This window comes from Polyodon spathula, chromosome 3, assembly GCF_017654505.1.
Source record: "Polyodon spathula isolate WHYD16114869_AA chromosome 3, ASM1765450v1, whole genome shotgun sequence".
NCBI classification, from domain to species: domain Eukaryota; kingdom Metazoa; phylum Chordata; class Actinopteri; order Acipenseriformes; family Polyodontidae; genus Polyodon; species Polyodon spathula.
The window spans coordinates 31,145,222-31,157,696 of NC_054536.1; the positions used below are offsets into that span (position 1 = coordinate 31,145,222).

A 12,475-nucleotide genomic window follows, 5' to 3' on the forward strand; every position below is an offset into this window, starting at 1 on the left:
CTGCAGAGCCAAGGTGCTAAATATACTGGTATATTTGATACAAGCTACAAACTGATACACACATTTAAAATGGTTATACCCCAGGAATATCTGGGTCTACTACATGTTGTTAGACTATTAAAAATAAAACAGTCGCATCAGATAGTAATGTGTTAGTGTGATCTCAGATCTTTTTGTATGTATTAAACCAAGCTTGCTGAAGTCCTGCTGATAATAATTGTTCGAACATGTCCAGGTATTGAATTGGTATATTGCTATCCACATCGAATGACCTAATTGAATTCTCTTCACTTGTATGTTTACATTTTGTTCCAAGCCAAGTATTGTGTGCTGTTCTATGTGATTTCCTTTGCAACTTTAAAAAATAGCCACCATTTCTCACTATGTAGTTTTCAGTCCAAACGAATCTGATGCTGTGTTTTATAATCAATAAAAATAAATTGATGCAAATAAATTCTAACTATGAAATATTACGCTATCTCACACAAGTGTGCAATATAAAACAATATATAAAACAAAGTAGAAATGCTTTATATATTTCTAATAAAAACAGAAAATGCATTCTTACGTGTTTTTTTATTTTTTATTTACAGTTATAATCCATACATAAAAATCCTGAATACTGGTAAATGTAAAAATAACTAAAGAAACTTTGTAAATTTCAGTGACAAATGGTTCATCAAGAAGTCTTTCTCCATGTTAGTATCCATTTAAAGTTATAAACCTGATCCTGAACAAATGCTGGATCTGCAGTTTAGACATCATCCTGTCTGCCTGATCTCAGCAGCTTATTACTTACGTAAAACCCAGAAAAGTTGACTGTGGTAAATTGTGGTAAAAGCACAGTAAAACTGCAAATATAGTGTGGTTAACTTTTAGGAGAGCAGCGTTGTTTTGTTTCATAGTTACATAATATTTAAAAAAGAAAATCCACACAGTCCTTCCCTAATGAAACATTCCTATGTATTTTTGCAGTCATTTTGCTGTTTACCAGGCACTTCAAAGTTAATTTTTCTTTCATTTTGAAACAGTTTTATATACCTGCCAGTAAACCCTTGCAACCTGACCCAAAGCAGACGGGACCAGTCTATCGCTGAGTGTGCAGAATAAGCCACTGTTTGCAACTTTCCCGCTTTTTTTTTGTCTGTGTGCATGTGGTTCCTAAAGCCTTCCTAAAGCCTTCCTCCGACTTATCCCTCATCCCTTGTGAGTGAACTTACCCTGAAATACAGTACACACAGCAGTCTGTTTGCTTGTAATTTAGTACTTTAATTTACCCGAAAATCTATACGTATTAAGCGATTCTCTATATTAAAATTTGATGCCGTTAAAAATAAATTGTCGACAGGGGAATGTGTAGCAGTGGAAAGTTCCACTGCTGGAAAGAGTACGTCTAATTTCATTGTTTGTAAAAATGACAACATTGCTGTATTCAAGGATAATGTAGCTATGTGCATTTCAAAACTTGCAAAATATTACTTAAACATGACAGCAAAAAAGTTTATTTGTTGAAAGAAGATGGGCACTGCATGACACCCAGTTCACGTTATTAAAAGCCAGAGTCATGGTATAATACTTTTGTTGAAGGTTAACTTTGCTGTATAGTCTAGTCCAAAATAATGATTATGCAAATTCAAGTGGATCTTATGCTAATGTATGCCAATGGTAACAAGAGCATAGAATGTGACTTAGTTTGAAGTGCGTATGTTGGGATTATTATATTTGGGGACGTTTTTGTGCCTGGTCATTTGTAAAAACAACTCAACACTGTCAGGCTCGGACAGGCTGTGTTCAGGTCCGGATCAGTTTGGGTTTTAAAATTAGGCCCGAGCAGACCTCTACTGGCCAAGGTATGCACATGCAAAATTAGTTCTTCTACATCCAGCACCTGACTATCCTAAACCAGGTTCTCAAAGCAAAGCTGCTAATATCTTGGCACAGCATATGGTGTCAGTGCAGGCGTGTCATTGAGGGCTATATCTGGGCAGTCTTTCACAGAGGCTGCCGACACACCACACACAGCACCAGGGATAACCCTGGCTCTCAGGGGATAGATAGGCTAGTAGAGAATTTGTTCAGCTCAGTCTGTCCAGCTCGCGTGGGTGCGAGGATCAACACGGGACAGGGCTGACCATCTGCACTGAGAGAAGGGGCAGCTCACCTCACAACTCAACTCCCACCTCAACCTGCTCCAGTGCAATGAAGGCTACACTAATAATGTTTATTTCCCATTTTACCCAGCAAAGCATGGCCTCTTCCAATGTGATTTTCAAGACAAAGAAAAACATTAAAACACTTATTATATTGGTTTCAGAGTAAATCTGCCCTGTACAGAGCTGACCCCCAGCCAATCTATTCTGGTGCAGAGTATATTTTGTATTTACAAAATGTGCACACACTATTATCTACTGGGTAATGATGTGTGTCTCATCATTCAAAAAAACACGGCAAGGCCATAAACAGTTTTAGAAACCTCATTAGAGTCATTAGAGACAAAACGACGACTGATGGGAAATAAGCCAGTTAGGCAAATCAGTAAAACCAACTGAGATGAACAGAGGAAGCAGAGTTGATCAAGCTGAATAGAAGCAAATTGTCAATTAGACTACTGCAGACCAACTGATGAATATTTAGCATAGTAGATACAGTTAATAAGCTAATAATGTACTTTCACATACATCGCTTTGCAGGGTCATCCTGTGAGGTTTGCAGAGTTAGTGCTCATCCTCTGTGGGTTACACCCACCCATCCTGCGATAACGGTGTGCAGGGTGCAAATGGTCCCAGCTAAATTTAGCTGTTGCTTATTGTAAATTACTTCTTATAATACGAATTTACTTAACCCAGCTTTCCTGTTACTGGTAATTACTTTGGAGTCCTTCCAGGGAAGACAAATATGAATAAAACGCCCTACTTCGAACAGCTGTGTGTAAAGGGTATTGGGAAATGTCTTAAGTTGCATTCACAACAGCATCTCTGTACTGTATTTTTGTGCTGTTTGAAGACTACAGATCATATGATGCATTTCGAGTTGCCATAGTGCTCAGGCCAAGACGTGCACTATCCTTGCAGACAAAAGTGGAGATGTGAAAGCGGTGGATAACGCACCACCCTACAAGAAAATGATACATACATATAGAAAAAATAATAAAGTGGCAATAGACAAGTGCAAGTCTACAACTATGCACTCTGATGGTTCCATTAAATGTGAAATAACTTCCATTGTATATATTTCATTTTTGGCCGTCACTTGTAGGCAGAATTCCCATATTATAGCCCCTTGTCCTTTCCCTTATCTTGGTATCTCACGATTTAATATTATAAAACAGTACAGCAGTTATATGAACCCTCTCAGGTTGTTGGTGGTTTCTTCCCTTCTTTTATTTGCCTAGCAGCGAATCCGATAGGAAAGTGTTGCAAATAAAACCCGTCTATGACAAAAAATGTAACTAAAGAATCAGATAACATTTCCCACGTGTTGTGTGATTTCGATACATGAAATAAGTTGAGAAAGGGAACTTGGTGTGCAAGAAGAGACTCGGACCTATCCCTGACCTCACAAGCGCTCTCGCAACTGATCTGTCTTGAGACACATGTCATAAATTCATTGCCTGCTGTTTCCTGATTGTCTAATAAACAGTTATTTTCATTTCTAAGCCTTCTTGAGAAACTGCTGCATACAGCAGCACACTACCTGCTGTGTTGTTTAGATACAAAATGCATTTACATTTTATTTCCGATCCCTCTTTTCAATGTTTTCAAATGTCTGCATTCATACTGCATGGTTCTGTTTCTCTAAATCTCGCACAAAACTATTTTAAATTAAGAGAAACGGATTAACATTTTTTTGTAAATAAACATCATTTGAAGAAGGTGAAACATTATGTACAATATTATTAGTGTTAGAAGTATGTAAAATTTAGGTTTATTGAAGCTTTAGTTTTACTTTGAAGAAAATATTACAAAACTATTGAGTGCATCCTAGCTCAAACGTCATCATTATTTTAAAGTGTCACAACAGAGCGGAGTTCCTCAGCGGTGAGGTGGCTCTCAAGCACTCGCTCTCTCAATAACAGCAAGGACACAGGCATATTTTGAAAGTTTATTCAATAATAATAATAATAATAATAATAATAATAAACATTTGAATTGAAACTCAACAACATTAAACAAAAAAAAAACTGATATTTTTTTATTCAAGTTTTCTTGACAAAGAATCCAGCAACCTTATAAAAGCCACTGTGTACGCTCATAGCTCCATCATCACCACCACAACTCAGCACAGGTAACCCTAGAAATGAGACAGAGCAGGCAAGGGGCTCATGAAACGGGCCACAGTCCTGGTCTCCCCGACTCCTACTGACAGAGTAAATTCATAGGCTGCCCACAACACAGTGACTGCAATTGATCTGTATGGGAATCAATGACCCCGGTGCATCTATAATCGAGCAGAGTCTGGTTTACTAAAGTGGTCCCTAGAGAAACCTCCTGATTTAGCGAATAAATCAAGCGTTACGTTAAAGAAGAGAGCAGCAAAGATCACTAAACAATCCCTAGGAGCTACAAACTGACAGAATATAGCAATAAAGGATTTAAAAGACTGAAAAAGTTTATTTTCAAAAGTACTACCTTTTAATGTTTATGGCTTCCTAAAACTTAAAACTGCTGTGTGCAGCTTGATTTCATAACCGGCTGTCACATAGCCAAATGGGTAACCACAACTCAAAGAGGAGGTGACACAGCAGGAAGAAAGAAAAACAAAATAACAGCCTCCAGTACTTGTGAAGTCGCACGAGGAGTCACAAATTCCCAACACAGTTACAAGATTACACCCACAAAATATTTGTTTGACTTGCTTTCTTTTTTTTTAATATAAAAACAGAAATGCATTTAAGTTTTCAAACAGCTCTGCCATTGCATTGGTCAAAACGAGGATGTGATAAGTGGATTTAATTAGCAAAGCCCCCATCTGCTCTTTAGAACAGTGCAGGAGCACTTGCAGGTTATGGGCACAACTTGAACCATGTTCTCTGACATACAAATTTTAATGATACCGACAACAATATCTTCAAATCTTCCCCAAAAAGGGATGAACCAGTGCTTTTTTTTTTTTTCTTAAACAAACCCAACATTTAAATGTAATTTAAAACTACAACAAAATTAGAACATGCATTTAATAAATCTGCAGGCATGCACATTGTCACAGTAGCAAGACACTGGAAGTTGTTTTCATTATACAGCAATGTATTTACACAGTACTTTTCGATCACGCACTGTATTGATCTGTTAGAATATAGCAGCAAACTCAAAGTCACCAAAACTCACAGAGCGATGGCAATTACAGAGAAAATAATGTTTTTTTCAACAGTGCACATATTAACAAGAGGTGTCCCCCTCCTAGCTGTATAGTCTGGCTCGTAGCGTCAAACTCAGACCCCACATACAGCAAGAGAGGGAGAGAGGCACACACACAGAGACTGGAGTATTCCTATTGTACTAATAATGCTCTAGTTTTTCCACAATACTGACCTTTTCTACTTGGTACAATGAAGGGTTTTTTCCCTGGCTGTTTCAGTTATAGCACAGAACAACACAGAATAGCACAAAGCAACAGTTTTTCTCTGAGGATATCCATCAGATAATACTAGGTTCACTCTACTCTGTGTGTTTGTGTAACTGTTTAATGCTGTACTATTTACATATGCAAGATTTGATTACAGCTACAGACATAAATACTGTGGACTGAATCTAACTCTATAATAAACAATGTATAGAAGACACTATTAGATCTACCCAATGTATTGGCACAATCGGAAATTTTCAATGTCTTTCCGGAATTACCGACATTCTTAAAGCATTTTAATAAAAAAGTATTAATCACGTCGATCAGTAGCATGCTAATTTCTTGCCTGCTCCTCTAGTGCCTTGGATGACTGTGGCACGGCTATAAATTATCTTCTATTTCTGGATTAACGCGGTTTACCTAAAGCACATCTGTGCCTCTGCAGCTGCCAATTACAACAGCATAATTGTACAGGGTACACACAGAGCTCTGCTGCATGCGTGTTAATACGAGACTGTCCATCAGGACAACGGCAAACACATGTCCTGGCTTGAGCTACAGCAATGGCGCGAGGAACATTGAATCCCCTGCTCTGCATCTCGCTCTTTCTTTTAACAATTTAACATACTAACCATTTAATAGCTCAAAATGAGAGTGGTTACCATGTGGCCCCAATATGGATAGGCAAATACGATTTCAGCAATCCCAGTACTTACACAAGAAGCAAGGAGACTGTTACTGGCACACAAGTATGCACACGGCACTCCAAAAACAGAACAAACATTTGTGTGGTCTACATTTCCTGCACTTTTTTTTTTTTTTTTTTTTTTTTTTTTTTTTAAAACAGAAATGCAAGAAAACCCCTCTGTGAGGCTAATTGAGAAGGCTTCCCTTGCAATCTATTCATGGCAGTGAGCTCCTATGTTCTCAAGGCTGACTTTGGGCCCTGTATAGGCACCTACTGTAATATTCTTTGACAAGAAGTCATAATCATTGATTTATAAAAGATCGATGGAGGGGAGAGAGGGAGGCAGAGAAGAGATGACTGAACACATTTTAATTAGAAGTGCAATTCACAGCGCTCCAAACATGCCTTTCTCTCCCTCTGTAATAAAGATATCTGTGTTGTTATGGCAGCATCTCAGATGCATTTCAATATCTCATCATCAAAAGGCATTTTGGAAATGAAATACTGGAAAGTGAATCACCTGTTTTAATCTATAAAAGGATTAACACTTGGTTCACAAGTGAAATATATCTTGAATGAAAGGACATGATAAACTGACATGATAAAAGGGACAGCACATTCTGCATTCATTCACTCACACACTTACATAGATATAAACATGCAGTCACACATTCATAATACGACATGTACTGTATGCACAAAGTATATGAACACAGTATACATGCAGTATAATCATGTATATTTACATACTGTAGTGTATATAATAGTCAGTGCATACACAAATACATACATACATAGTTAAACACAATAAATACAACATTTGCACATATCTATACAGGACATGTGGCCTAACAGGCAACTACACATTTGAATGTTGAAAAACCAAAGAATACATTTTCCCATATACTTACACTAACACATTGACATACATTCAATACAAACACACAAATACAAATAGGTTACAGGTACATCATACCAAATGCCCACAGAAAAGCTGTCCCTTGTTTAAATATCAGAACCCTAACAAGCCACTGTAAGCGATAAGCAGTTTTGCAATGGCCCAGCAACAGTAAAAGTGCTACAAGACCCAGCTAGCCTCCAATTCAAGTACAACCAGGCCATTTAAAGAGTGGATGTAGGGTGTAAAGAACAGGGGGGTAGGTTAGAATGGAGGAAGGGACAAAGGGAGGGAAGGAAAGTCCATTTAAACAATGCGGAGTGCTTGAAGTTGAAAACAAATTGTGTAGTGTAGAGGGGGAGGAGAGGGTAACACAGCTTTTTCTAGTTGAACCTGGTGAATTCTGACCTACTTTTACAGTAAAGTGTTGTGTAAAAGTAGCTTCATATGCACCATATAACAAATTAAAAATAAACAACAAAAACACAATTTAAAAAAGATTATATATAAAGACATTTAACAAAATGTATGTGCCAAAGAAATGTTTGCTCAGCATTCCAACACTACAGTGGAATATTAACTGGTAATGTATCAAGTGTACAGCTACTGAAAGCAAAGCTCCAGCAGCAGCCCAGCCTGATGAAATCCAGGAAGTGCCCAGGCCAGACCTGGACAGGCCTAAAGGGAGGCAGTGTGGGATCAGCAAGGTGGTGGTAGGGTGAGGGGGTTCACCGGTCCAGGGTGTGACTGAAGTCCTCGTGGCTGCCCTCGTTCTTCAGGTCAGCAAAGACCTGTGTGAAGTAGTGGGGGTCAGCATTGATGCGGAGCATCTTGGCACTCATTGTATTGATTATATGCAGGCAGCGATCCCAGAAGGCCTCCTTGCCAGATTCCACCAGGAAGGGTTTGAGAGGGTAAGAGATTTCGTTGCCCATGTAGGAGTAGGACAGGTAGAGGCAGGTGAGCAGCGTGGCCTGCAGGTCATGCTCCGTGGCCACCTGGTCCCCATCGATGACGTCCCGGCACAGCAGATACACGAATACCACGTTGGCGGGTGTTACGAAGGCCTGGTCCTGCCAGCCTTGCAACAGAAGCGAGCGATCCACACTGCGCAGCCACAGGATAGGATCAGTAGTAGACAGGTGCTTGAGCCGGTAGCACCGCCCACACAAGAACTCACCCAGACACTTGAGCAGCTCGCTGGTGGAGGCCTGGACTATCACGCGCTTGGGGGAGCCCCCCGGGGGGTAGTTAGTGCTAGAGGTGACGCTCTTGACAGAAGGGATCTTCCCATCTGTCCCCTGAAGCGGTGCCAGGGTCTGCCCCTCATAGATGGAGAGGTTGGCACAGGACGCAGACTTCTTGACGTTCTCGTGGTTCAGGTGAGCCACATCCTTCTGGTAGTTGTTATTATTGAGGGCGCCGTTGCCCTTTTTGGAGCCCTTTTTCTTGGTTGAGGCCACTAACCGTTTCCAGGTTAGGGCTGGGATGAACATGGAGTGCCGCTTGATGTTTCTGTCTTTCTGGCTTCCTAAGGACTTGCTGCTTTGGATGCTTGGGTAGTGGCTAAGAGATCCCGAGCCCTTGTCATAGTAACTGGTCTTTCTGGAGCTGGGGGAGACAGATAAGACGGTGCCCATTTTTATATATTTTTTTCTTTCAATGTATTTCCTTTTGGATTGCTTTATGCAAAAAAGGGAAGCGAGTTGTTTCTCAATTAAGTTGAAACAAACAAGCGAGAACAACAAGGCGCTGCAGCTCAAAATTAATCACCTTAGTGTAAAGCAACAAGAGTTGTTTCATTAAGTGGTACAGTACTGTGTGTCTGTCCCGTTTCCATTCACAGAGTGCCGTTGCAGGATGAATCGTCAGTGCTGATAATAAATAGGGCGTCAGAGCTGATTTCTCTGTAAATGTCGATTATTATTATTAGCTGTATTGTTGTACATTCTAATGTGTGTATCAATAAGCGGAAGCAGTTGTATGAGATGAAATTAATAAGTGATAACTGACATCAATTTCCCTCTGGCCTCTTGCTAGCAAAGTCCGGCTCCGCCGCTGATGCAGAAAATAAATAAATAAATAAATGCTTGCCAGACACGGTTCCGTACTGTGATTTTAAATGTTGTTGTTGTTGTTGTTGTTGTTGGGTCTAATTAAAAGACGCACACACACCCAAAAAAACGTTTTCCCACATTCCTAGTTCTGTTCTTTATGAGCAACAAACGAACCTGTCAGCGTGCAGAAACCCGGCTTAATGTTCAGTGCCGATGGATGTTCTTACAAGTGCGCAGTACTTCTGGCTGTCGTTGTTCGTTTACTGAGAAACAAACCTTCACCCCCGTCATAAAAATGGGATATCTGTGTGATAAGCCGCCAGGTAGATAATGAGATGAATGGAGCTTGACGGTGTTAAACACCAAACAGGTGCGAGTGATTCGGCCACTGATTTGCAACAGCCCTGTCTGCTGCCAACTGCGTCAATGTTCCTGCAGACGATTTACACTCACTTTGTCCATAGTGGTTTAATAATGTGAGGGCATTCCACAAAAATGTAGTTATGAGTGTTGCTTTCTCACCGGGAAAAATATCCAACAAAAAGGTGTTTAACGTGACCACATGAATTCCCAAACGCCGATAGTCGAACCGCCTCCTATTGGTCTCTCTTTTTCAGAAGTCGAGTTCTTTTATTTATTTATTTTTTGTGTGTATCAGAAAATCTGAGATTAGTGAGTGTACGTTGTCTACAAAAATAGACACTCAGAACGAAGACATGATATAGAGATCAGAAAGTGGTCGCTTGACAAAAAAAATAAACAATGTTGTAATCCAGCATCAACTAAAATAAAAGATATGTGGACGGAATATTCTTTTGATAGTAGAGGGTTGATGCACACTCGTCGAGCTGTGTCTATTTCGTGTGCCTTCTGCGATCGTCTCGATTGTCAACTGCAGCATTTGATGTGGTGGACCTGAGAAGAAGGGCGATCCTTCTCTCTCTCTCTCTCTCTCTCTCTCTCTCTCTCTCTCTCTCTCTCTCTCTCTCTCTCTCTCTCTCTCTCTCAACACAAGTACACATTATGTGTACAGCGGTAGTCCTACAGAAACACACACGCATTCACTTTATAGCGGAACTGACACGCACACACAAACACAAACACGCATTCATACATTAAATATAGTGGTACCGACACACACACACACGCATTCACTATAGCGGTACTGACACACACAAACAATCGTATATAATACTGGGCACAAACAAAGTCACTGACAAACGTAATAGACACCTGTTTGAAAGAGAGCTGCAGGTTTATCAAATATAAATCTGAGTTCAAATTCAATACAGTTTTCGATTTGAGCATATATTTAGCCTATATTTAAATGGTTTAATTAGTCTTATCAATTGTTTAACAATGTGTCCCAGGTCACCTTACCAATGTGTACCTTGCCGTTGCACCTCAGGTGCAGCCTGGTTGTGTTTTTTAAATTCTACCTGCTATACTACTGGTTCTAAAACTAGTTATCAGGGGGAGCAGAGTTCAACTTTCAATTTTTTTCAAGACTTTATTCTACAGGGAGTAATCAGTTTCAGCAAATGCAGGTGCCTTGCCTCACAATACAGGCAGAAACTTTGTCCTTTTCGGACCCACCCAGACCGGTCAACTCTCCGATACTCACCGGGAGTCTCCCGTATTTAGGACCCTTCTCCTGAAATCAACAAAAAAACAGAAGGGAGACCGCATCAAAACAAGAACAACAACTCAGGTAAGACAACCATTAAATGTATTTACCTAAATGCTAGAAGTATCAGAAACAAAATTCTAGAACTTGAAGCTACTGCACTAACAAGTAACTATGATGTGATAGGTGTTACAGAAACTTGGTTGTCTGAGAGTGATGGGGACGAATACAATATTTGTGGGTATACACTGTATAGGAAAGATAGGCAGGACAGAAGAGGAGGAGGGATAGCGCTGTACATAAGAAACAGTATTGAAGCCCAGGTGTTAAACCTGGACAAAGAAAATAAAGCCGAATCAATATGGGTCAGAATAACGGACAAAAATTCAAAGGGCATAATAATAGGAGCATGCTACAGACCGCCAGATTCAGACTGTGAGCAAAATAATCTGTTATACAATGACATTAGAAATGCGTGTAGCAAAGGAGAAGCCTTACTAATGGGGGAATTCAACTTCCCCCATATAAAATGGGAAAACCCGGTGGGTAGCACGAAGGATGAAATAGAAATGGTGGAAATGACAAATGACTGCTTCTTAACACAATTTGTCAAGGCACCGACTAGAGGGGAGGCATCCCTTGATTTAGTCTTTTCAAATAACGAAGACAGAATAACTAAAACAGAGGTCAGAGAACCACTGGCAAACTCAGACCACAACATGGTCTCATTTGAAGTGTTTTTTAAAACCCCAAAGGTAATGACTAAAGCTAAGGTTTACAATTTTAGAAAAGCAAACTATGAAGGTATGAAACAGAGACTAACAGAAGTGGACTGGAGTGAAATAGAGAAAACACCCACGGAAGAAGGATGGTTGTTCTTCAGAAATGTAGTACTAGAGGCGCAAAACAATTACATCCCTAAAGTAGACAAATCTAAATGTAAAACTAAATTGCCAAAATGGTTTAATAGATCAATTAAAAAAAATATTCAGAGAAAAAAAGCACTTTATAGAGCGTTTAAAAAGGACCAAAAAGAAAGTATGCAGAAAGAGTACACGGAACTGCAAACGCAAGTCAAAAAGGAAGTTAGAAAGGCCAAGAGAGAAATAGAAATGAACATTGCTAAGGGAGCTAAAACCAATTCCAAAATGTTTTTCCAATATTACAACAGCAAGCGAACATTCAAAGAGGAGATTAAATGTTTAAGAGATACAAATGGCAAAATCATAGATGAAGAAAAAAAAATAGCAAATATATTAAATGATTACTTTTCACAAGTTTTTACAAAGGAAGATACTGACAACATGCCCCACATGTCATTCAGTTCCCATCCAGTTTTAAATAACTTTAGCATAAATGAGGCAGAAGTGTTAAAGGGACTAGGAGCTCTTAAAATAAACAAATCCCCTGGGCCGCATGAGATCCTCCCAGTAGTACTCAAAGAAATGAAAGAAGTAATTTACAAACCGCTAACCAAGATCATGCAGCAGTCTCTTGACACAGGGGTGGTACCGACAGACTGGAAAATTGCAAACGTAATACCGATCCACAAAAAGGGAAACAAAACTGAACCAGTTAACTACAGACCAGTAAGCCTGACTTCTATTATATGCAAACTTATGGAAACTATAAGAAGATCCAAA

At 39.6% G+C, this 12,475-nt stretch overlaps 1 protein-coding gene across 1 annotated transcript; it reads right to left on the reverse strand.

The window, feature by feature from the left end:
• Positions 1-4,190: 4,190 nt before the first annotated feature.
• On the reverse strand, positions 4,191-10,131 carry LOC121312977 (cyclin-dependent kinase 5 activator 1-like). Its single transcript, XM_041245022.1, has one exon. It carries the CDS (start codon positions 8,786-8,788, stop codon positions 7,877-7,879), a length of 912 nt encoding a protein of 303 aa, XP_041100956.1. The 5' UTR covers positions 8,789-10,131; the 3' UTR covers positions 4,191-7,876.
• Positions 10,132-12,475: the final 2,344 nt, after the last annotated feature.

What these genes read in the sequence shown, in the direction of transcription:
- LOC121312977 (XM_041245022.1), bottom strand. Translation starts at nt 8,788, where the DNA reads ATGGGCACCGTCTTATCTGTCTCCCCCAGCTCCAGAAAGACCAGTTAC.